Source organism: Cervus elaphus, chromosome 23, assembly GCF_910594005.1.
Source record: "Cervus elaphus chromosome 23, mCerEla1.1, whole genome shotgun sequence".
Taxonomy (NCBI): Eukaryota; Metazoa; Chordata; class Mammalia; order Artiodactyla; family Cervidae; genus Cervus; species Cervus elaphus.
In genome coordinates, this window is record NC_057837.1 from 21,470,558 (window position 1) to 21,496,810 (window position 26,253).

Genomic DNA, 26,253 nt, shown 5'->3' on the forward strand with positions numbered 1-26,253 from the left:
CAGCATACTAACACACATATATGGAATTTAGAAATGTGATAACGATAACCCTATATGCAAAACAGAAAAAGAGACACAGAAATACAGAACAGACTTTTGAACTCTGTGGGAGAATGTGAGGGTGGGATATTTCAAAAGAACAGCATGTATACTATCTATGGTGAAACAGATCACCAGCCCAGGTGGGATGCATGAGACAAGTGCTCGGGCCTGGTGCACTGGGAAGACCCAGAGGAATCGGGTGGAGAGGGAGGTGGGAGGGGGGATCGGGATTGGGAATACATGTAAATCCATGGCTGATTCATATCAATGTATGACAAACCCACTGGAAAAAAATAATAATAATAATAAAAAAAAAAAGAAAAAATAAAATAAACAGGAAAGGGGAAAAAAAAAATAAAAAAAAAAATAAAACTGGAATCTGCCTACCAGTGTTAGAGAGTACAATACTATTTTCATAAAATAATCTTATCAAATACTAACAAGTACAGTTTTACAGTAAATCTTTGTGAGTGTAGTATATAAAAAATTACAATTTATTATATTTCTCTGACTTCTTAAAATGTTAAATATTCTAATATTTGGTAGTATTTATATTTATTTGCTGTAAATAGGTAAATATATTACCTATTTATGGAATTTGCCTATTTTTTAAATTTGAGGACTAGTCTTTTTAAAAAATTCATTAGATAGGATATACTTGTGTATATTAAGGAAAATATACATGATTGCAATTTTATAGATCAAAAAATTGAATAGATATACATAATATTAATCTTAATGGGTGCTATTGATGTTTTTCCTGCTGGCCTTTTAAATTTATATAAAACTGAAATAGGATTTTTTTAACTTTCTACTTAATGTTCTTTAATGTCTTTGTGTGTGTGTGTGTGTTTGATGCTCAAATTTGAGCACCTTAAGCATATATTTTTAAGCCTATATTATCAACTCTGGCAACAGTAGAAAGCCAAAAATTCCAGTCTGTCATTGTACTTTTCATCTTTATCCAAGAATGATATTCAACATTTAACAACTAATATTATCTGTTTAGTAATAATGGGAATAGAGCAGGCTATAGGGCTGAGCCCTGACTTTGCCAAACCAGGTCTTTAATTCCTTAGCTGTTGGATTATGTGAAGGGCATTGCTCATTATTTTGGGGATAAGTAGAGAGTGGGGTGCAGTTAATATGTTAATTTGTGGAAATCTGAGGATATTTTGATAATGCTATGAGTTATATTGGGCTTCCCGGGTGGCTCAGACGGTAAAGTGTCTGCCTGCTATGTGGGAGACCCAGGTTCAATCCCTGGGTCGGGAAGATTCCCTGGAGAAGGAAATGGCAACCCACTCCAGTACTCTTGCCTGGAAAATCCCATGGACGGAGGAGCCTGGTAGGCTATAGTCCATGGGGTCACAAAGAGTCAAACATGACTGAGTGACTTCACTTTCAAATCAAAGTTACAAAAACATAATCTGATAGAAATATTAATACATCTAATACATGAATTGTCTGTCATCTGTGGTCACTGGCTAAGTCAGCCTAAGCTCCTTTATGGATGCATATGTGCTAAGTCACTTTTCTTTGTGACCCTATGGACCATAGCCTGCCAGGCTCTTCTTCCATGGAATTCTCCAGGCAAGAATAGTGGAGTGGGTTGCCATGCTCTCCACCACGGGGTTTTCCTGACTCAGGGATCGAACCCATGTCTCTTACATCTCCTGCATTGGCAGGCAGGTTCTTTACCACTAGCACCACCTGGGAAGCCCTCCTTTATGGATCTGACCCTACAAACTAAATATGGGCTAATGACAACATGCAGTGAAACTGAATCTATCAGACATCTGGCAGCCATAATTAATAGAAGGCCCTTAATGATTTGGGTCATAGGCATTTGGATGTCATCTTTGACATGGGGCACCATGATAAGAATTGATTCTATCTGCCCTATTTTGGCTCAGGAGACTAAACTTTCCTTAGAGGCTATTGGCCATGACTGGTCCTTCTTTACTGAAATTTCCATCTCCATTGGCTAGCAGAATTACACTTTTCATGCATTGAATTTACCTTTTGTTTTAAAATTTGCCATTCTGAATACAAAAAATAAGGGTAGTTGAGGATGGCCAATAATAAAGAAATATTGAGATATTTCATTAAATAGCTTTAGTTTTTATTGTGCTGTGGAGACTCTGCCAAAGCCTTTGACTGTGTGGATCACAATAAACTGTGGAAAATTCTGAAAGAGATGGGAATACCAGACCATCTGACCTGCCTCTTGAGAAACCCTGCAGGTCAGGAAGCAACAGTTATAACTTGACATGGAACAACAGATTGGTTTCAAATAGGAAAAGGAATACATCAAGGCTGTATATTGTCACCCTGCTTATTTAACTTATATGCAGAGTACATCATGAGAAACGCTGGGCTGGATGAAGCACAAGCTGAAATCAAGATTGCTGGGAGAAATATCAATAACCTCAGATATGCAGATGATACCACCCTTATGGCATAAAGTGAAGAAGAACTAAAGAGCCTCTTGATGAAAATGAAAGAGGAGAGTGAAAAAGTTGGCTTAAAACTCAACATTCAGAAAATTAAGATCATGGCATCCGGTCCCATCACTTCATGGCAAATAGATGGGGAAACAGTGGAAATAATGGCTGATTTTATTTTTCTGGTCTCCAAAATCACTGTAGGTGTTGATTGCAGCCATGAAATTAAAAGATGCTTACTCCTTGGCAGGAAAGTTATGACCAACCTAGACAGCACATTAAAAAGCAGAGATATTACTTTGTCAACAAAGGTCCGTCTAGTCAAGGCTATGGTTTTTCCAGTGGTCATGTATGGATGTGAGAGTTGGACTGTGAAGAAAGCTGAGCACCAAAGAATTGATGCTTTTGAACTGTGGTGTTGGAGGATACTCTTGAGAGTCCCTGGGACTGCAAGGAGATCCAACCAGTCCATCCTAAAGGAGATCAGTCTTGGGTGTTCATTGGAAGGACTGATGTTAAAGCGGAAACTCCAATATTTTGTCCACCTGATGAAAAGAGCTGACTTGTTTGAAAGGACTCCGATGCTGGAAAAGATTGAGGGCAGGAGGAAAAGGGGACGACAGAGGATAAGATGGTTGGATGGCGTCACTAACTCAATGGACATGGGTTTAGGTGGACTCCAGGAGTTGGTGATGGACAGGGAGGTCTGGCATGCTGCAGTTCGTAGGGTTGCAAAGAGTTGGACATGACTGAGCGACTGAACTGAACTCAACTCAACTGTGGAGACTCTAAAGATTTATAATACATGGATTCTCACAAATAGTAAACCTGAAAACAAATGTGTAGAATATTTTATATATGATTCCAAATAGCCTCAAGTATGTTAATGAGATATTTAGCTAGCAAGTAGATGATACAATTTTATAAGCTAGGAGAAACTGTAAAAACTATAAATTTGCTCCTTCTTATTTTACACATGGTTAGGGTCATGTAACCTATAAAATTCCATATGCTTTTTGGCTTCATGAGGCTGTGTTTTCTGCTGAAAATCCTAAAACCTTATTAAAAGATAGACTCTTAGATTTAATTACATGCTGTTTTCACTATCTGTAGATTATTTGTAGGCTATGGCTGATGTGGAAATGAGTTTATTCGCCAAATCTGACAGATTTATTGGAAAAATCAGCGAATAGCTTGAGTTCTCTGACAATCATCTTCGTTATAATAAAATAGGAGGCTATCATCATGGTAAAACACTAAAGTCTACTTGAAGGAATTCAGTTTTTCTTTTAAATTTCTGTTAGGGAATTTTAATAGAAAATACTCAGTTAACAAGATTAATTATCTGTTTTAAAGTACTTCCAAACTTTTCAAGACTTTAAAAAATATAATCAGTTTTAAAGTGCTCTTATTTTCTGCTGTTTTTACATCAACTTTGTTTCATTTCCTCCCATTGGCAGAGTCAACTTGATGAAAATGAAATATTATATTCTTTATTTGCTTTCACTGCTGGATTGTTTACATATTTTTGCCATTTCAAATAGTGCATTTTGTCTGAATTTTTTTTGTTTTGTTTTAGATTCTTTGTGTCATATTGTCGTTCAGTCACTGAGTCATTTTGACTGCTTGTGACCCCATGGACTGCAGCATGCCAGGTCTCCCTATCCCTCACTGTCTCCCAGAGTTTGCCAAGTTCATGTCCATTGAGTCAGTGATGCTATCCAACCATCTCATCCTCTGCCACCCTCTTCTCCTTTTACCTTCAGTCTTTCCCAGCACCAGGGTGTTTTCTTTGTGTCAAATCATTAGGCTTTCTGACAGATGTCTAATTCTACCCCTGGAAGATTCATCTGAAGTAGATTAGATAACAGTTAATACCAAGCCTATGGGTCCAGCTCTGGTTATTTTCCTAGTGTATCACTTACCCTCTCATATACATGTTTCCTCATATGTGAAATAGGAAATGCCAAATAGTACATGCCAAATACATTAACATATGCAAATATTTAGAACAGTGTGTTACATTCGGCCAATCCTAAATGAAGATCAGTTATTATTACTAATATTATTATCATTAACCCATTATTAGAAACAATGCATAGATCACCTCTGTTTATAACTGTTAACACAGTTTTATTTTCTCTTTATTTTTAAAATTTTAGTAAATATGGACCAATACCTTAACATTGTCTTAAATAATATTAACCTTTGCTCATAAAGTTAATCAAGTTTTCCATAGAATAATTAACCATTTTATATATAAGACTAAGGTCTCTGCTTATTATCTTATTTAATAGTAAGGTTAGAAAACTATTTCATTGTTAATGTGCAAATTTTTTCTGTACATACTTTGGATTATTTGGTTATATTTTCCCATTCTCTTTCATTTCCTGTGTGTTTTTTCTTGACCTGCCTAATGTTCTTCACTGGAAAATTACTGCGAGTGACCAAGAACCCTGTGATGACTAAGTCAGAGAAGGGGAAGAGTGGAGAGTTAGAGTATGCTGGACACTCACATCTTGTCTTAGGCCTTTGTGGTTCTTCTACTCTGTGCCTCAGAGACTGGACTCATTCTTCAGACTTGTAGAGTAGTCTCTGTTTATTTTCCACATTTTATTTACCATGTCCTTGTTTCAAGTACTTCATACCTTTTCAACCTCCCTGGGCCACGCCCACGTTCTTCAAAGACTTGTATTCTATTTCTTACTGAGTTCATGAACCGGAAAGAATTGCGACCACGGGTGTTGCTGAACATCACCAACTGGCCAGCGAGCTTTTGTTGAGTCAAACTCATATCCGATAAGGAGAAGCTGCTATTGCTTTGTTTTCCCATAGTTTTCTCCTTCCGCTCTTTTATCTGACTGAGCAAGAGACATAATTAAAGTCTCAAGAAGTTGGACAACAGATCACATACATAATCCTTTAAGACACTGTCTCAAATGAGTCTGGCCAACCATTCACTTACTCATTCATTCATTTGCTTTTCTTTTTTTTTTTTTTTCATTTGCTTTTCAAAAAGAAAAAGCTTTGGGTATTTATCATATGTCAACATCCATGTTTGTACCAATGGGACAAAAAGTATAAATAAGATCGAACCTCTGTGTCGGGAGACTTCACGGCCACTGTCAAGTTTGGTGATGTGATAGGAGGACTCACAAGACTCGGTTGTGCTTTGTTAGAAGTAAAAGGCTACAGAGCAAAATCTGCAGAAGGAAAAGGCACTCGGGGTGATGTCTGGGGAAAGCAGGGCAGGTTTCCAAGAGCCTCTCCAGTGGGAGCACAGAGGAAGCATTTACTTCCTCCAGCAACCGGTTGTGATAACAACTGTGTGAAATATGGTCAGACAGGGAAGTTCACGAGAAACTCAGTGCCCAGGGACTTGTACTGGGAACCGTTCACATAACCACTTTCTATCTGCCATGTACCTAAATTCCACACTCCTGGAAGGAAGACAGGTGGTCAGCATAAACAATGTTGTTTGCCCAGGCAGTTTAGCCACAGTAAGCCCCTCTTATCTGTTAGGGAAAGGGGGGCCCCCCACCAGCACCCGCAAATCTCAGTTCCCAGGTGCCAGCCAAGGGCCAACCTTACAAACAAGATTTTCTAAGGGTAGCAGTCTCAGACCTGCTGTCTCAACACTTTTCTGCATGGTCTCACATTGAAGTGGGGATAGGTGGAAGAATGATTAAAGAATCAGATGAGAAGAGGCATTGGACTGCAGAAGAAAACTTAATCAGCTCTGCTTGAAGGAGTCAAGGGATGCTCCATTTACCAAGACAATATTTGAACTAGATCTTGAAGGAGCTATGAGATTTCCCAAAGCCTGGAATGAAGACGGACTTTCCCCCCATGCAAAAGTATTTATTGCAGGTAAAGAGGTTATTGAGAGATTCTGTGTGGTGGGAGCATAGAGCTGATGAGAGAGGCAGAGTCAGGGAAGAGCAATTAGAACAAGAGCATGAAGTGCTTTATCATTTTGTTGGGTGGTAAGGAGCCTTAGAGTTTTAATAAAAATAGAGAAGTGAATAAATTTGAAAGCTATCTCTGACAGCAGATGGAGAAAAGATTGGAGAAGGGAGAGTTTGAAGAAAGTAAGACCAGGCAGGAGGCAAGGGATGATGAAGACGTGACCTTCGGCACCTGTGGTGAGACGAGAGCATGGAGCAGTGGTCCTCAACTGGGAGACATGAAGAAACATGTGTGAAGCCTATCAAGAAAATAATGTCCACCTCCCATTCAAACCCTCTACTGCCTCTCAACAAAATATTCTATATGCTGTCTCTTCTGTAGCTATCTTCTCTGTAATGCTATCAGTCAAAACCTCCTAGTCCACTAGATAGCCAGCTCATTATTGGACAGAACCAGTAATATAACCATTTGTATGGAAGCTCCCCTTCACTTCCATAAATTGAGGTGTGTAAAACCATACAGCAGTCTACCTTAGCTGAATAATTTGCCTGTTCTCAGATGATTCAAGCCAGTAAATCTATTTGTAGTGAAAAATTGTAGTCTTTCCATAGGATCCACAAGGGTGATTTTGTTCATTTGTGAAGTACAAACCGAAGTGTATGTCCAAAAGCTACAGTCATGGTGGGTCCTCACTACATAAAATACACGTCAGTTTATGTGGTTACCCCTTGCTCATTTGACATATATTGTGTATATGATTGTATGCAAGACTCAAGAAATGCAGTACAGCTGGAACTAACACAACATTGTAAAGCAATTATACTCCAATTAAAAGTAAATAAATAAAAAATAGAAAAAAAACTATACTGGGGTTATAATTTAAAAAAAAAGAAACGCAGTTAAAAATGCATTCAACTATTAACTGAATGTAAGGTATTTAAATAAAATCATTAGGATGAGATGCAAATATAAACATAGCTAACCCAGAACTGTTTTCTTCCCTTTTGTTTTTATTTTAAATGATTTTATTTTATGGTAGATGATAGCATAAAAGAAACTTGCAAATTTTGCAAAGAATGATATGAAGGTGTACATGAGTTTCTTATTTTGCTCTCAGATTAACTAGACATTATTGGGTTTCATAATGATGATCTATTTGAAAGGTAGTGAAGAACCTTTTTCAATAGTACTTTATCTGCAATTTTTATCAAATAAAATATCTCAAGAATGTGTTAAGGTCAATTTATGTATTAAATATACAAAAATGTGTCTTTTAGCTTTCTCTCCTTATGTCCAAATGGGAGTCCTTAGATATATTTAATGTTTCCATGAACTATGTGATTAACAACTATAGCAAAATGTGTTCACGGAAATTATCTTGGAAGGTTTTCCATCAGTGGTTTAATTAACATACAGTAGACAGAAAGCAAACAATCTGTTCAACCAGACTATTGAAAGATCCCTCCTGTTGCTTTTGTTTTCACTACAGCTGGGAAGGGAAAAATTATTTTACATATATCCTTTCCTCTTGCTTCAGAATGATCTGTTTTGGCAGTGATTTAAAGAATAATTTGCAATATTTTTATGAGTTGGAAAGCCCATGAAGTGAATAGGAATAATTTACAATGTAGATAACCGAACTGTGGCTTTGCCAGTTTTTCTCCATCTTTATTTCTGGAAAACATCCATTTTTGACTTGTTTTATCTTCTCTAAAAATCATTCTGAAATGGGGTCAAAATCGAAGCCAATGTCAAACTTTCAGTTTTTAATTTTTTTTATTTTTTATTTTCAAACTTTTGTTATGATGAACCATGTAGTACTGAGTCATGAGCATATAGGGAATGTTTCCTCTATGTGTGATTGGCTAGTTTTGCTTATACATAACATAAGCAGAGAGGAAGACTTACATGTAAAGCAACAACCCCAAGGAAAATTCAGAAGCTAGGCCCTAAAGCTCACAAATTTTGTCATTGGAAAGCCCTTAGAACTTTCTTGAAAGTGAAAGTGAAAGTCACTCAGTCATGTCTGACTCTCTGTGACCCCATGGACTGTAGCCCACCGGGCTCCTCTGTCCATGGAATGCTCCAGGTAAGAGTACTGGCGTGGGTAGCCATTCCCTTCTCCAGGGGATATTCCCAGCCCAGGGATCGAACCCAGGTCTCCCTCATTGCAGGTGGATTCTTTACCAGCTGAGCCACTGGGGAAGCCCCATAGATCTTTCCTTAGCCTTTGTTTACTCTTCACAGTCTGAGCCAGCAGATGATTGAGTGATTGGTTTACAGAGTTCAAGGTGGTAAATTCTAGGAGGAGCAAGCATGTGCATCTTGGAAGCAAACTAATCAACAGCTGTAATAGGTGTTAATACAACAGTATAGAAAGTAAGAAAAAAAAAATCATGTAACACCACTAAAAAGTGAAAAACAAACACGTTATACGGGTCTGGGGACTTACCCTTATATGGGATTGGCCAAAATGTTTGTGTAGGTTTTTCATAAGGAAAACCTACAATAAATGCCAGAGGAAGCATTTATGCCAGTTTTATGCAGAAGGCCTATCTGTCTGTTAAATTCACCTTCCCCAGTAATCTCGCTAAAGGATGAGGTGGAATGTTCATCACAGAAACAAGAGTTTGACACATTCATCAGACTTTCCAAATTTCAACTACAGTTCATTTCAGTTCAGTTCACTTCAGTCACTCAGTCGTGTCCGACTCTTTGCGACCCCATGAATCGCAGCACGCCAGGCCTCCCTGTCCATCACCAACTCCCGGAGTTTACTCAAACTCATGTCCATCGAGTTGGTGACGTCATCCAGCCATCTCATCCTCTGTCGTCCCCTTCTCTTCCTGCCCCCAATCCCTCCCAGCATCAGGGTCTTTTCCAATGAGTCAACTCTTCACATCAGGTGGCCAAAGGATTGAAGTTTCAGCTTCAGCATCAGTCTTTCCAATGAACACCCAGGACTGATCTCCTTTAGGATGGACTGGTTGGATCTCTGTGCAGTCCAAGGGACTCTCCAGAGTCTCCTCCAACACCACAGTTCAAAAGCATCAATTTTTTGGTGCTCCGCTTTCTTCACAGTCCAACTCTCACATCCATATGACCACTGGAAAAACCATAGCCTTGACTAGATGGACCTTTGTTGGCAAAATAATGTCTCTGCTTTTTAATATGCTGTCTAGGTTGGTCATAACTTTCCTTCCAAGGAGTAAGCGTCTTTTAATTTCATGGCTGCAGTCACCATCTGCAGTGATTTTGGAGCCCCCAAAAATAAAGTCTGACAGTGTTTCCACTGTTTCCCCATCTATTTCCCATGAAGTGATGGGACCAGATGCCATGATCTTAATTTTCTGAATGTTGAGCTGTAAGCCAACTTTTTCACTCTCCTCTTTCACTTTCATCAAGAGACTCTTTAGTTCCTCTACGCTTTCTGCCATAAGGGTGGTATCATCTGCATATCTGAGGTTATTGATATTTCTCCCAGCAATCTTGATTCCAGCTTGTGCTTCTTCCAGCCCAGAGTTTCTCATGTCATGATGTACTCTGCATATAAATTCAACTTAAGTGGTATTAAAAGATAAACTGAGGCATACCAAGCATTTTAAGAGTCTACCTGAACAAAAATCAGTTTCAGTGGGGCAGCAGCATACCAGAAGTGGTTAGGAAGACTCCAAGGACCCCAAATAGGGGAGAGATTTTCATGGAGAAAAGGCAGAAGAAAACAGGGAAATTATTTCATTGGCTGTAGCTTAAGTGTTACCCACTCCAGTGTTCTTGCCTGGAGAATCCCAGGGATGGGGGGAGCCTGGTGGGCTGCTGTATATGGGGTCACACAGAGTTGGACACAACTGAAGTGACTTAGCAGCAGCAGCTTAAGTGTTTGCCTGATTCAGAAAAGTCTAGTTGGGACTTTGTGACTGGTTGTCCTTAGGTTTTGATCTCTCAGACTTGAGGCACCTACAGGCTTAGGTTTAGGTTTGCTTACATAGGCTTCTAAAGCCACCAGAGACTCCTCAGTCTGATGGCCTCCTTGTTTAATTAATTTAATAGTGGGGAACATGGACTTTATCCTCCCTGTGTTCTGAAGGTCTTTTTATTTGTTCTCTAGGGTAAGAAGCAGAGAGGGAGAAAAGGAGAAAGGGGACTTCCTATGCAGACAGCTCCTTCATTGTTCGTTATTTCGTCTACTCCATGCCCTGTGCCAGGACCACAGGGGCTAGCGTGATGTTTCTGGCCTAAATTTCATGAAAAGCACTGTATTTTGTCCTGTGTTATAAAAATCTAAAAGGGTAATGGTGAAGTTTTAAAGTCCGGCAGTGAATATCCAATGATAACATCTATTTTAAAGAAACCAACAGTGGGGTTGAATTTCTGGTGTGAAGATTTTAATGAAGACTACTACTTTGACGATTTAGGTATATTTTTCTGATTTACATTAGAAAGAACTGACAAACCTCTGGCTGGAGCCTTTCCCTTTCTGTGATGTTAAAAAAAAAAAAAAACCACTTATATCTAGGGGTGTTTGACCCATTGAATGCATTATATTTGCTATCTTTCTTATCTAGACTGATGTGATAATAAGCATACTATAGGTTTTCAGTTGTTCCTACATAATTGTATTCAGATCGCCATCACCCCTAGGGCAAAGTGAATGCATAGCTCTAAAGTTTAGTCTAAGTATTGTGCTATGAGGCCTTACCTGGTTGTTATAAAACTTTATTGTGTACTTTTGTTGTAAGCTACATCATATATTTTTAGTAATGAGGCAGGACATCTAAATAAAGCAAATAAAATTGCTTTATGTAGCTTTACCTAGAATCATAAATCTTAGAGCCTGACACCTACTCAGGAAAAGTGGTCTGCTTTTGCAGGTGAGATATTTTCATTCCCATTTGAAATAAAGGGTAACAAAACCACAGAGAGCTTTGTAAATTATGCAACATCCCCTATTCAGCAAACCTAACAGAAAGAATTCCACCCCAGTTCTCCTGAATCCTTGCATTTCTTCCCTTACCTAATTCTGCCTGCCTCATCATCTTTGCTCTGAAGAGACTGTCTACAATTTATTTATTATTCATTCAGTCAACAAACATTTATTGAGCACTATTCAATGGCCAGTGGGTATAACACCTTAAAAAATAAACATTTTCTGTAAAATCCTCTTTAGACATACTTACTGAACATTTACTGCGTGGCAGGTGGGAGGCCACTGTGATCAACCCTCCATGTACCTGAGTTTTTCTTTAGCCTTATAACAGTTCTGTGAGCTGAGCACAGCGCTGCGTTGTCTGGCTCTTGGTTTCCTCTCTATGGAATGTGTGGTCGTTTCCATTTCCATGATTCTTTTACATTCTTATATTCTCCAAGCCCATGGAAAGGTCTAGGTAGCCTACAGTATGGTAGTGTTTTGCTTTAGGCTGTCTCTACTAAGGCAGTAAACAATGGCAGATCTTTTAAAGTCACAGTGAAATCAAAGGATATCCCCTCAAGAGGAAATGATTAGCACCTTCATGATTTCAAAGGGAGATGTTTTAGACATTTGCATGTGACTAGTAGTGGTAGCCTTGACTTGGTTATTAGAGTTCAAAGTAATGGATTTAACGGTATTATTTGTTGTTGTTATTTTTGTTCGGTTGCTAAGTCATGTCCAACTCTTTGCAACCCCATCGACTGCAGCACACCAGGCTCCCCTGTTCTTCGCTATTTCCCAAAGTTTGTATAGATTCATGTCCTTTGAGTCCATGATGATATCTAACCATTTCATCCTCTGTCGCCCCCTTTCTCCTCTGACTTTCAATCTTTCCCAGGATCAGGGTCTTTTCCAATGAGTCTGCTCTTTGCATCAGGTGGCCAAAGTATAAGTTTCATTAAATACATTTTGGTTTCTTGGAATCTTCTAGTATCGATGGCAACATCACAGCTGTAATTAAATCACTATTCTCTTAGCCCTTTTGAACCCATGTCCTGCCTATTATTAAAGGCTGTCAATTCATATCTTTTGGTAATCGTTGCCTAGAGGAGAACTGTTCTTGGTCAGACACTGAATTGCCCACACTTGTGGAACATCTTCCCCTGCTGACCCACTGAAGTGAAAGACTAGGAGTAATGATGAAATCTAATTTTACCCCCTGTAGAAGCGGCATGAGCTGGGTCAGCAAAGCCAGTCCCTGCAGATGGCTTTAAAATGCCTTTGTGATTTGATCTCCTTGTTTTTCATCCATTTCTCTAAGTGCCCATCACTGTCATCCTTAACCACTCTGACAAGATTCCAAGGTGAGAACAGCCCAAATGAACAAAGCATTTGTGATGCCTCCCAGGGGTGTTGCTTATGAAATGAATTCAGCAGTGAACCAAGTCTGACTTGTGAGCTACAAGGCAAGTTATCACATTGACGTGAAGATCATTCTATATATTTTTTAACCTGTTCGAATGCTCTGTTATCTCTCTGCTGCTCAGCATAACTTATGTGAAACAATATAAACTTGCAAGTTAATGATGCCGGATTTGTATTTTCAAATGTGCTGGGAGTCAGTTGGTTTCATTCCTTTGTTTGGATTGCAGCTTATTTTCTCAGAACAACTAGAGAATGTTTATGAAGGGTGTGTGTGGAGGGCAGGGAAGGAAGGGAATAAAAATGCATTGCTTTAGGGCAGCACATCTGTTTTAGGGACTCTGTTGGATCTGCACATTAAGCATTGTCACGACTTATGGCATGTCCTGAAATTGCCTTCTACTCAGAGTTCTTCATACCAAACTCAAAATATTATAGTTAAATGGGTTTCACTGTTTTGAGTTATTTTCCTCTCTTCATGAGCGGCAGGATATTTTTCTTCTCTATGAGAAAGCATGTGAACGATGCATAACAGGTGGTAACTCATTATTTTATTTTATTTTTTCAGATGGGCAGTATCAGGTTGCTCAAGCCTTCCCACAGACAGAAGAGGAGGTGGAGGTGGACACACATGCATTCAGCCACAGGTGGAAAAGGAACTTGGATTCTCTCAAGGCCGTAGACTCAAACCGAGCTAGCCTGGGCCAAGACTCCCCAGAGCCCAGAGGCTTCACGGACCTGATCCTGGACGATGGGCAGGACAACACCACCCAGATTGAGGTGGGTGGATGATCTGGGTGATTGAGATGGATTAATGAGTATGCTTCTTGGAAGGCTCCCAAATTCCACATTATGCTGTCTCTTTGGCTCAATCTGGAACTTTTGGACCTTTTTGCAGGGATCAGTTTAATTCATTAATTAATAATTGATTAATGATGATAACAATAATAATCACAGTGTTTAACAATAATTTTTGTTCTACAATTTGTTAATATTCAGGAACTCAATGATAAGTAATTATTATTATGGTAAATAAATAAATAGCTAAGCCAGTTAATCATCCACAGATTCACTTACTCAGGAAACAGACACACAGGGCCTTGGTGTGGTGATGACAGTGTGGGGAGAGAATAAAGCTCCTCCCCGCTGGGAGATCAGTATGTCAAAGGGTCAGAAAGTCTAGCTGCCATAGCCACGTGATATGCACAGAAGTATGTACAGGCCAGTGTGGCATGGAGGAGGGGGATCACCTGTTTGCGATTGGGGGGTGGACTGCTGGCGAAGAGGCTTAGGAGTGGGCATTTAAGCTCAGGCTCAGCTGACTGAGAGGAGCTCAGCAGGCTGATAATCTGTTAATAGTAAAAGAAGACTGCTGGCAGAATGAATTACACCTGCAAAGGCTGACTGTCAGGATGGCAGGCATGGAGTCTCATATGGTAACCAACCAGCTGTCCCAGTTTACCTGGGCCTGAGGGGGTTCCTGGGATGTAGGACTTTCAGTGCTTAAAATGGGGAAGTTCTGGGAAGCTAGGATGGTTGATTACTCTGTTACTGTATATAATTCTCTATGATAATTGGAGCCATGAAATGGAAAGAAAAGGATGGTTGCAGGTGGGCTTGGTGAGTATGGAAGGCGCTGAAGGCACATTCGAGGCAGATTTTGGGGTTGCCCAGAGGCCTCAAGGGTGGTGTTGGTTGCATTGTCGTTCAGTCACTAAGTCATGTCTAACTCTTTTTGACCCCATGGACTGCAGCACGCCAGGCTTCCCTATCCTTCACCATCTCCCTGAACCTGCTCAAACTCGTGTCCATTGAGTCCATGATGCCATCCAACCATCTCATTCTACTGCCCTCTTCCCCTCCTGCCCTCAGTCTTTCCCAGTATCAGGATCTTTTCCAATGAGTCGACTCTTCACATCAGGTGGCCAAAGTATTGGAGCTTCAGCTTCAGCATCAGTCCTTCCAATGAATATTCAGGGTTGAGTTCCCTTAGGACGGACTGGTTTGATCTCCTTACAGTCCAAGGGACTCTTAAGAGTCTTCTTCAGCACCACAGTTCAGAAGCATCTAGGTTTCCATGGTCCTTTGCATTGCAAATGGTAAAATATGATTTGTTAGTACACTGGATATAACAAAAAGAAACAAATGCATCTTACAGAAATAAGCAAAAACCGCTGGAATGAGAACAGAGCTGTTTGTTCAGTTTGTTACAGCAAGGGAGTGAGCCTTCATCACTGGCCTTCAGAAGGGACTCAAAGAAGGCAGGAGAGTGGGAAGGCTTCTCAGTTTAAAAAAAAAAAAGAAGGCTTCAGGTATGCTGTGAATGGAGGTGGTTGGCATGGAGAAGCTGGAAGTGGGCTAGTCAGAAGCCAAGAATCTTGTGGGATTGGTCTGGGGGATGTTTGGCTACCCATGGTTGGTCCAGAGTTGGGCAGAGGAACAAAAAAAAAAAGAAAAACCATCAGTTGTCAATCAAGTCCTACCCATTCTGGACCAATTGCTTCCAGGATTGAGTTTTGGCTCCTGGACTAGTTGCTTTAGAAGTTGAGGCCAGACTTCTGTTTTTATTCATGGTGTGGACATTGTCCGTTTCTATATTCTCTCCATCTGAAGTTTTAGTTCCTACCGTCTTCTAGGTAGGCTTATGTTTTAAAGAACCAGGCAGCATTCTTTTTAGTGCCCTGAAATACTCATTATTTAGGAAGCAGATGCGACATAGTTCTGCAGATAGTATCAAGGCTTTGTTTTGTTCCCTCGGGATAAGGGCAATCTTCAGATCTGAAGCCTAGGCCATTGGGATTCTGTGGATGTGAGAGGCCCAGTGATTTTCAAAACCCTTCTCCATCCCCTTAGCTAGTGTGTGACTTTGGGGGGGCGGTCCCTGGATGCCCCAAGTCAGCCCCTTAACAGGCAACAGAGGATGTGCCAGTAGCAGAAGTCATATAGTGTTTCCAAGAGGCTATTCCAACTCCCGCAGAGCGCCTGCTATTTTGTCAACAATGTAGTTACAGCAACTCAGAGTGGGCAACACAGTTCTTCTCTGAGCTGCTCTTTGGCCAGGGTGCAGCAGAAAACAAGGAGAGCAGAACAGAAACAGAGCTATTTACTCTCCGCCTAGAACTAAGCTAGTAACCTGCAGAGATTAGAAGGTGAGGACATGGACTCCTGGACCTCTGTGGTCTCTACGCAGGGCGCTGAGTTTTTCTTATCATTTATCAAATAGCAAAGTCCTTTTGCTCAGGGATTTATGACGACTTCTCAAAATTAGTCCTAGTTGTCAGTATAGTCATGATTTTGTTTTTCAGCCACTTTTTCTCTTTTTCTACCTTAATAGAGGGAGACCATATAATGTCAGAGATTCTGAACCAGTGAAAAGGAGGAAGGATGATGGAGGGAGCTATTTACTGAGTGCTCTCTTGGTGCTGAGACCTGCCAGGTGCCCTATGGAATCATCTCTCCTGGTCCTCTCATCAACCTGGCAGGACTTGCATCCCCAGGTTCACTGGCTAATCTCAAGTGATTTACATGAGGGACTTTCAAATTTAGGTTTAGTATTTTTCTTAAGGTCTCTCATTAATGAATAAAGGGCTGTCATTCAAACCAGGGCCGCCCAGCTCTCAAGACAGCCTTACTGTTTGAGTTCCTCTAATATAAGGGGTAATTTTTTTGGATAGTGGCAGCACCTGAATATCGATAGAGTAACTCCAGGGTTTCAATCTGTTTGAAAGGGGACTTTTCTTGAAGCTAGATTTCATAACAAGAGGACTGCTTTTATTTTGAGTTGGTTTTTGTGGGGTTCTGGGGATAGATTGAGATTATTGGGGATCTAAAGCTCCATAAGTCACTGCTTGGAACCACCACTAGTTCTGGAAGCAAAAGCCTACATCTGAAACTTCTCAGCAAAGTTTATTTATCCTGGCCCTTGAAAAAGTATTTTTGAACACTGTTGAATCTCTTTGGGGGCTGGGGGCGGAATACTTTTGCCTGATTGAGTTAAATGGGAATAAGAAAGAAAGGAACCAAATGGTTAGAGAGTGACTGCTCTGCCCTGGGCATTGTGACAAGATCTTTCTTATCTTTTAGGAATAAGCATTTTGATTTATGTTGCTTAATACAAGCAATGAGCATGAGAGACTCTGTATGCTTTTTCTTTTTAGAAGCTTCCAAAGTCGATGTCAGGAATCAGAATTATTTTGCCTAAGAGTAAAGACTGTAGCAGCAACTGTTAAAATAATACATATCCCAGCGAGATTTAAACCACCCAGAATGGCATTCATGTGCATGTTCTCCCCGACTTCTGCCACCGTCTAGACTTTATATCCCATTTTCACTGAACAAAGACAGAAAACAAAAGACAATAGTATATTTACTCTTTTGGCACAGGCTCATTCTGAAATAAACAAAGGCTGTTATTCTCTTAAGTTGGTGACAGTATTTTTTCTGGCTCTGCATGAGAACAGATAATGGAGGGATTATAAACCTTAGTGTCCCAGTTAAATAATGCTTCCAATGGAAGTTTCATTGTTGTTGTCATCGTCTTTTTTTTTTTACATTCTTTTCATGAAGATATAAAGATGTTTTGAAACTATTTGTATTTCCTGGTGAATAAGTGGGATCTCAGTAGTTGACAAGCACCCCTGTTGATCTGGATGTTAATTTACACAGACCTTTCTTCTTGTATCTTCTCTGTTCATGTGGACGTGTTCATGTGGACGTATGACCACCTGAACAGAGGGGATCCAAAAAGAGGCATACCTTACTTGGGCAGATTGAAAGAAGCATACTTCCTTCTGATTAGCAGGTATTTAAAGCAGTCACTAACATGGTTTTTGTGATTACTTTGGGAACAGAAGGGCTTCAAGGACTTTCAGGTAAGACCGAATTCCATTCTTGATTCGGCCTTGTTTGAGCTGTCCTCAGTGAATTCCATGCCCCAGGGACACAGGCATGGATGAGCAACACATGGACCTCTTCCTCCCTGCTGACTGCCCTTCTGTTTTCTGGGGTGGAGCCCTTACAGCAATGAGGGGGCCTCATAAGAAAGAGGGGGTTAGGCAGTGTTTGGTGAGAACAGCCAGTCTTTATAGAGCTAAGGTTCTTGGGCTTCTTCCTGTGTAATATTGTTGGTAACTTACAGTCAATCCCTTTACAGAAATCAGTCACAAATTCCTTTCTCATGCAAGGAAGCAAATACGTGGTTCTTACCACTTTTTTCACATCCAGTGTTTGGAACTTCATATTCCTTCTCTTGGGACAATGAATGTATTTCTGAAAAGGCTTGTCAAGTGTGACTTTGTTTTTGGCTTTGATTCCGTATTACCTGGATGACTTGAAGAAGGGAAGACTAAAAATAGGATTTATGGATCATATAAGTGTAAGTCCATGATCCAGACTGACGGAGACACTGTGAATTTGACCAGCACCTCTCCAGGGATGCAGATATGGCCAAACCACAGGCCACACTTGGCCTTGCAAAGAGTTAGAGCACAGAGCATATTTAGCTGTTGGTTTTGAGGATGTAAATTTCTGAAACATCCTAGATTAAATTGCACTGACTACCAACAATATCGCTCATGGATTTCCCATTCTTGTACCGAATTAAAAATTGCAGGCACATCTAGCAATTGTGTCACCTCTGTTCACATTAAAGCTTATCTTTAAGGAAAGTATCCTGGAGAACGGTTAGCAAATATACCCTATGTTGTTGTTTAGTCACTAAGTCGTGCCTGACTCTTTGCAACCCCACGGACTGTAGCCTGCCAGGCTTCTCTGTCCATGGGATTTCCCAGGCAAGAATACAGGAGTGGGTTGCCATTTCGTTCTCCAGGGGATCTTCCCCACCCAGGATAAAACCCACATCTGCTTTGCAGGCAGATTTTTTTTTTTTTTTAACACTAAGCTACACTGAAACCCCCAAAATGTGCTGTACTTGTAGCTAAAAACTAGAGATCAAAGACTTCCCCGGTAATTCAATGGCTAAGACACCGAGCTCCTAATTCCAGAGACCTGGGTTCCATCCCTTGTCAGGCAACTAGATCAAATTTGCCACGCGTAAGAGTTCACATGCCACAAGATTCTGGGTGCTGCAACTGAGACCAGGCACAGTCAAATAAATAAATAAATATAAAAAAAAAAAAAAAACTAGAGATCAACTGTTTTTCCTCAAATGTGTATGTAAAAACTCTTTTTTTGATCATCTGCTGTGGCACATTGCCAATTGTATCTGTATCATATTGTCACCAATTCTGTATTTCTTTAAAAAGCTAGCAGTTGCTAATTGCTGCACACGGGTTATTGTATGTGTTCTAATATTTTATTGTAGTTCATAACTAGGTACTCTGTTTGCCAAGAAAGAAGCCACTGACAAGTCCTTGATCTAAAAGAGAGTGTGGTTGCTTTGATGGCATTTTACAAAGCAAAGGCAAATTTCATAATGTCTCATGTGGGCATAATCTCCTTGGTATGTTTGCAGGATAGAGAATGCATCAGAATATTCTTAGATAATGAAACCCCACTGCTTGTGTGTCTCAAGCCTAGATATACTTTCTTAATTTCAGAGATCTGACAATAACAGTTCTAAATAGAAATATCATGTAGTAGTAATAAGACACATCATCCCATTTCACAGAAATAATGGAAATTTGCAAAATACTACTATGCTGATTCTGTCTTCAGGCCACTGTTCTGCTTAGGGAACTAATGGAAGACAGTATTTATAGATGAGAAGGGTGTGATTATAATACAGATTTGTGACATTTTTCAAAAGAAAGGAAAGTCTCACCTGATACTGGAAATTTCTGGTACTATGCTTGTTATGAATGTGAAAAGCTGGTGTAGATTTTTTAATGAAACATTTCCTTCTCAGGGGAATCTTAAACTTGTAGAGGTATCACTCTGTGGTTGCAGAATCAGAAAGCTGTGCAAAGGGAATACTAAGATAAATCCTGAAGAAGCACACTTCTCTGACTCAAGAGTGAATTGAAATTTCCTAAATGCATGGGGATGTCAGATCAGCTTCCACAAAAGATGAGAAAGTGTTGCAAGGACCTCTGATTAAAAAGGAGCAGAAATACTGTGGAAGTTCACTGGTACCCAGAGGAAGACCCTTATTCTGTAGAGAGCCAGGGTTAATGTAGAGACAAGTTAGCATCTGAACCCAGTCATGGAGAGAGAGTTAGAAGGAAGCCAGGTATCAAGGTATTTCTAGCCAGAGAGTTTTGCACAGACAAGCAGGGACAGGATTCCAAACTTCCTTATATACTGTGTGTCTTAGTCTGTTCAGGTTTCTACAACAGAAATACCACAGACTGGGTGACTTAAACAACAGACTTGATTCTCACAGTTCTTAGGCTGGAAGTCTAAAATCAAGGAGCTGGTGGATTTGGAGTCTGATGAGACCCCACTTTCTGGTTCATAGGGGGGCTCTCTTTCTGTTGTGTCTTCCCATGGCTAAAGGCGCTAGAAGGCTCTTCATGGATCTCTTTTATAAGGGTACTAATCCCACTGATGAAGGCTTCACCCTCATGACCGAATCACCTCCTAAAGGTCCCTCCAAATACCATGGCATTAGGGTTTAGGCATCAACATGTGAATTTTGGAGAGACAAAACTGTTCAGTTCATATCTCTATGCTAAGGTGTTTGGGATTTATCAGGAAGGTACTTGGAAGCTACTGGAAGGTTTTAAATAGGGAAAGGCGAGATTGTATTGGTGCTTCAAAAATATTACTATGGGGGGGCTGAGGGAAAAGTGGATCTGAAAACACAAATCTAAGGAGTGGAAAGATGATTAAATTTAAATGATAATTACTGTGAAGTAAAGTGAAATAGTAGAGGAATGTTACTAATGAGCATATGAATTTCAGGAATATTTAGATTTCTAATCAATAACATATATTAACCACTATGAACAAGTTTATATCCAAACTTCTGGTGTTTGCTTGATTTTGAGGCCAGTTACAGATCCTGGTCATTTCCTTCCCTGCCAAGGTGGCCAGCTACAACCTTGACAGCACCTGTCTCATATGGTTTGAGAATTGACCTCATGTCTTCATCTCTGTATTGCCAAAGGTTATGTGAACTGACAACAAAATCTGTTTCACTTCCTTTTTTTGGGAATTGGCAAAAACACACAGTTTCAAACTTATGATTTAATCCCATTCATTTTCTTTTAGAATCTTGATGATGATGACTTTCAGTTTTCAAGGAAGAAAATCCACTGAAAATAGTAAATCAGGCAGAACTTATCTGCAATTATTGCTCACCCTCTAAAAAGATAATAGGATTAAAATAGAGTGTCATATATCTTGCTCAATTATAGATTATTCTGAGCTTGACATGTCAGCTCTTTATTGAAACAAAAATGGAAAAAGATCCATAACTGTCCTTCAAAGATTTCCATAAAGAATAACGGAATTATCTCTATGATGCTTCACTGTTAGTTAATTGAGTTTGCTTACAGTAAGAGCATGTAAATAGTCTTCAGAAAGAGATATATACAGGTTATAAAATTTTAGCTGAATCTCCTCCAATACTTTGGCCACCTGACTCGAAGAACTGACTCATCTGAAAAGACCCTGATGCTGGGAAGGATTGAAAGAGGGAGGAGAAGGGGATGACAGAGGATGAGATGGTTGGGTGGCATCACCTACTCAATGGACATGAGTTTGAGTAAACTCCGGGAGTTGGTGATGGACAGGGAGGCCTGGCGTGCTGCAGTCCATGGGGTTGCAGAGTCGGACATGACTGAGTGACTGAACTGAACTGAAAATTAAGTGTGTTACAGTCATATGATTTATTTTTAGAACAAGAATTTTATTTTAGAATAATATTCTTACATTCTCCATAGAAGAAGAGAAATATCATATTTAACCTGCCCTTACCAGGACCCTGAGATTAATAGAATCTTGCTCTGAGTTTCTCCAACCTCAGTTTCCTGGCCATTTATGAGGACTGTATCATATCATCCACCTTTCTTCACATTAATTAGGATAGTGGTACGGAACTTACAATACAGGAAACATCAGGTTAACCAGTTGAATTTTTGTCTTGTCATCTTGCAGTCTTATTTTTTGTCTTTCTTTAGGCTAACTTCCAACAGGATGTTTAAAATATGCTTTCATGAAAATTATTATTATTTTCATTATCAAGATTATAGTACAGCTCAATGTTATCAGTCTATATCATTTATCTAACTGATTTTTTAAAGTCATGCTGAAGAAATGATTAATTGTTGATAGTCCAGAATGTGTACAGTCTTTGTATGCTGAGGAAGGGGCTAGGGTAAAGGAACAGGATCACTAAGGAGGGTCTAGAAGTTGGTAGCAGAAAAGCCAGTAGAGTCCTCTGTTCTCCTGGCATCTCATGGAGGGGTGTCCGCCAGTGGACAGTGGCCCAGGGGGGCCCTCTTTATTGGAAAAATCTAAGAGGAACATTGTACAGGGGAAATACACACTTTAGGATCAAGCACCAAGCAGCCCAGACTGACACACCAGTGGATTAAGAAGTGCCAGTACCTTGGGCTGGTCTTGCCAGGTTCCATGCAGAGTTGGGTTCAGGCTCAGTCCTTCTCCTTGCTGGGTACATAGCTCATCTTCTCAGCTATCTAGTTTCTGGGCAACCAAGAGAGAGCTTTGAGGGTCATTCACTGGATAGCCTGTTCTATATTAATGGATTATGCCTTAAGGATTAGTCTTTTATGTGATTCTTTTCAGAAGCAGAATAATAAAAGTAATTGTAGCTCAGTGAAAATCATTCAATCATGTCTGACTCTTTGCAACCCCATCGACTGTAGCCTGCCAGGCTCCTCTGTCCGTGGAGTTCTTCAGGCAAGAATACTGGAGTGAGTAGCCATTCCCATCTCCAGGGTATCGTCCCAAACCAGAGATAGAATCCAGGTCTCTCACATTTCAGGCGGATTCTTTACTGTCTGAGTCACAAGGGAAGCCCAAGAATACTGCAATGGGTAGCCTATCCCTTCTCTAGCAGATCTTCCCAACCCAGGAATTAAACTGGAGTCTCCTGCATCCATAAAGGTGGATTCTTTATCAGCTGAGCTACCAGGAAAGCCCTTAATTGTAGTTCAAAGGCTCAATAAGTCTGGATTGATACCGGTATGCCAATAACATGTTTTTTATTACTACATCCCGAAGAGTATTGAGGCCACTGCTTATCACCTGAAGATTTGTAGCACAGTGAATCTGCCAACCCCTATGATGTTATTAAGTAAAATTAGCTTATTTAATTTTAGAAATACTAATACCAACTGAGTTCACTAAATCACACCAAGTCTTTGCTATTTATTTTATCTAACAAATTAATGTGCACTCTGCAGTTTAGTACCAATGCTTTGGAAAAATAAAGACAAGGCCTCTGATAAACAATGATGATCTGGCATTTTGTATGGCACCCAGAAGTTTCTATGGACCTTTGTCAAAGATGTCTCATATGTCTTTGCCAAATATTGTGACTTAGATGGAGATGTTATTAGGTCTCCACATAAGTGGGCCATTGCTTATATAGGAAGTATTTAAAATTTTCTGCTTTAAACTTACAGTATGATAAAGTATAGTTTTGTTCTTAAACAATGATGTATAATATATTTTGCCAAGTGTTCAGGGGAATTTTATCTCATCTTGTATATTTATGAAGCAGTTTCAAGGTAGATAAAATGAAAGTGTGCTAGTTGCTTAGTTGTGTCTGAGTCTTTGCAAGCCTGTGTAGCCCACCAGGATCCTCTGTCCATGAAATTCTCCAGGCAAGAATACTGAAGTAGGTAGCCGTTCCCATCTCCAGGGGATCTTCCCAACCCAGGAATCAAACCAGGGTCTCCTGCATTGCAGGCAAATTCTTTACCAGCTGAGCCACCAGAGAAGTCCAATGTAGATAAAGTCTCTCTGTAAAAAAGCATGCATATGCATATTTATATTCTTTGTTTTTTGCATTTGTCATAAAGAAATTTTCCAACATGTCACTCTGTACTCTATTCAGGAAGGCATCAAATATCCAAAGGTCTTTTTAAGAAGGGGTGGTTAACATTCAGAATGAACATAAAATGCCTTAATTTTCTTTTTGTGTGTCCGAAAGAAAACCTTTCTGTTCATGCCCCAGCAATGCATAGATGTCTGAATCTGTCTAGAAACGAGAAAAGAATTGAACTTTGCAGCCCTTGGGAACAGTTGTTTTGAGCTAGTTTCTGATGGTATTTCAAGCCTGAGCTATTAAATTGAAAAAATAGTTTGGAATCCATGGCACTGAATTGAATGAATGGATTAGATACTGCTGAAACTATTTCTCTTTTACAAGCAATTCTTTGCTCTTTTTGTAAACTTCGTATATTTACATGATCTCTAGCTTAAAAAGCAAAGCTATGGAAAACACTAACATTCACCTTTTAGACAGTATCTCTATCTATCATCTATCTAGCTATATAATTCTACATTCACAATGCTGATGCCACTTGTGGCCAAAGGAATTTGAAAGAAAAACTTGCAAGCAAATTTTTTACTGTTTAAACATTTCTCTTAGTCACAGCACCTTTTATTAAAGAAGTCTTTTAGATATTTGCCAAACTAAAAATATTTCATCTTCTGATAGGATTTTTCCAGTTAAATATAATACTGCTTACCTTTTAAGGTTTCATGAATTCTACTCTATAAATTTTTGTAATTTTCAAAGTTGAATGTTATGATTTATGATTGTCAGATTTTTTTTTTCTGAGAACATTTTAGGTTATAATATTTTACAATTTTCTTAGTTTATAGTGCTTTGCCCAGTATTCATATTTGAATGCAAATCTTTATTAGTTCTGTCATATAAAACTAATATAGAGCAAAAGATGATTTAAAATTTTATTTTCTGAAAATGTTTCAGGGAACACTAAAAAACGTCTCCAAGGAACTCAAAACAGTTCATTTATTCATTGTAAACAGTGTTATAGATGATCTGTTATCTTAAAAATCAAGTATAAACAATCATTTTTCTCCTTCTTATTGAACAAAGAATGACTTGTCAACTTTCTCTGTTCACTGAGCAATCAGATTATTTTTACAAGAAGGAGATTAATCTTTTATTATTTTATCTTATTATTTATTAATCATTTAGTTTATTTTTACAAAGAAGGAGATCAATCTTTACCAGAGTAGAAGGATGTCATATTCAGATGGGAAAGGTGTAATTCAAAGAGTAAGAAAACAGCTTTATGAAGAAATACAGAAATGTGCAGGCCAAAATAAGTATTCATTGGAACATTTTCTCACTTTATTGATTTGACCTGGTGATAAGAAATTCATCCTCTAAAGTTAAAAATTTTAGACAAATCTTTGTATTGTCACTGTTCCTCAGAAACTCTGTGGAAAGTAATATTTTCCACCATAAGGAAATAAAGTGATCAATTCATTGAAAAGCCCCCCTTCTTTCCTCCTACCAACAGTCCAGCCAATGTGACTGTATTTATGCAGAAGACTTACAAAGAAAGCAGCTGAAGTTCAGTTACTTATTGCTCCACAAAGAACTTAAATAGGAATCAAAATCACTTTTGCCACGATGGTTAAAATGTTATTTTGCCTCATCGAATAGGTTTGCCACGGTCTGAGCAGATTTCAAATGTATTTGATATGCTTTATTCAGGCAGTTTAGTTGCTGAACCATCATAACTGCCACTTGCAGGATTTTTTTTTTTAATTTTGCTTTGTAAAGGTGTATTTCTAACTTCGTTCTTAAAAAGAGAATGGTGATATTTTCTGCATTTAAATCATTTGCATCAAAGGACAAAAGAAAAAATAGCTCTGCATTTTAATCTCCGAAAGAAAAATGTTTAAACATCTTCAAAGGAAACTTTTTTTTTTTTTCATTTGGTGATTACTTCTGAATGCAAATTAGAGTAAGTGGTAAATGACTGTTCTCCCTGATTTTCTATTGACTTTTTACGAGTTGGTAATATGGACTCTGGTAAGAGAAAATTATTTCCAACTTTGAAACAGTCCCTGAAACAAAGCTAGAAGCCAGTTGACAGCAATGAAGCAGAATCTGGGACAAACATTAACTTTCTCACTTTGTTTTTTCATTCTAGCAGTGCTTTCCACCAGTCATCTTCCATCTGCCCAGTAGCCTCTGTACCAAAGTATCTTGGTCTTCCTTTGGGCTGAACTTGCAAAATTAAAAACCAAAGAATTTGGCATTGTAGGTAGCGGTTTTAAAAATCCTTTTGTGTAGGCAAGGTTGCTATAAACTACAGATTATTTTTTTTTCCAAAGCCTCTAAATAGAAGTTTTAGTCATTTGTAAATGTATGTGTTATCTATGTATGTTTGGGTGTATATGTTTTGTGTGTGTGTGTGGACATCTACATGTGTCTACATTATTCATAATCATTGTAAATAAAAATTACCTCTGTGGGGGAAAATAAACAGTGGTTGGGTAGCCCCTTCTATGTTATAGTTAGACACTGATTTCTCTGAGCAAAAATCAGTATTTTTTTTTTCATGGAGACAATAAAAATTAAACAGCTACCTGGAAGACTTGGCTAAG

The 26,253-nt window shown here is 39.1% G+C and overlaps 1 protein-coding gene and 1 non-coding gene across 3 annotated transcripts in view; both read left to right on the forward strand.

Annotated features, from left to right (window-relative positions):
• PLXDC2 (plexin domain containing 2) overlaps positions 1–26,253 on the forward strand; it is a 421,899-nt gene that overhangs the window by 162,743 nt on the left and 232,903 nt on the right. For both annotated transcript variants that reach the window (XM_043883300.1, XM_043883301.1), the window contains exon 2: positions 13,298–13,509. In XM_043883300.1, the coding sequence (XP_043739235.1) occupies positions 13,298–13,509 (212 nt within the window). The remainder of the gene's footprint in view (positions 1–13,297; positions 13,510–26,253) is intronic.
• On the forward strand, positions 1,246–1,317 carry TRNAS-GCU. Its single transcript has one exon. It is a non-coding gene; the product is annotated as a tRNA-Ser (tRNA).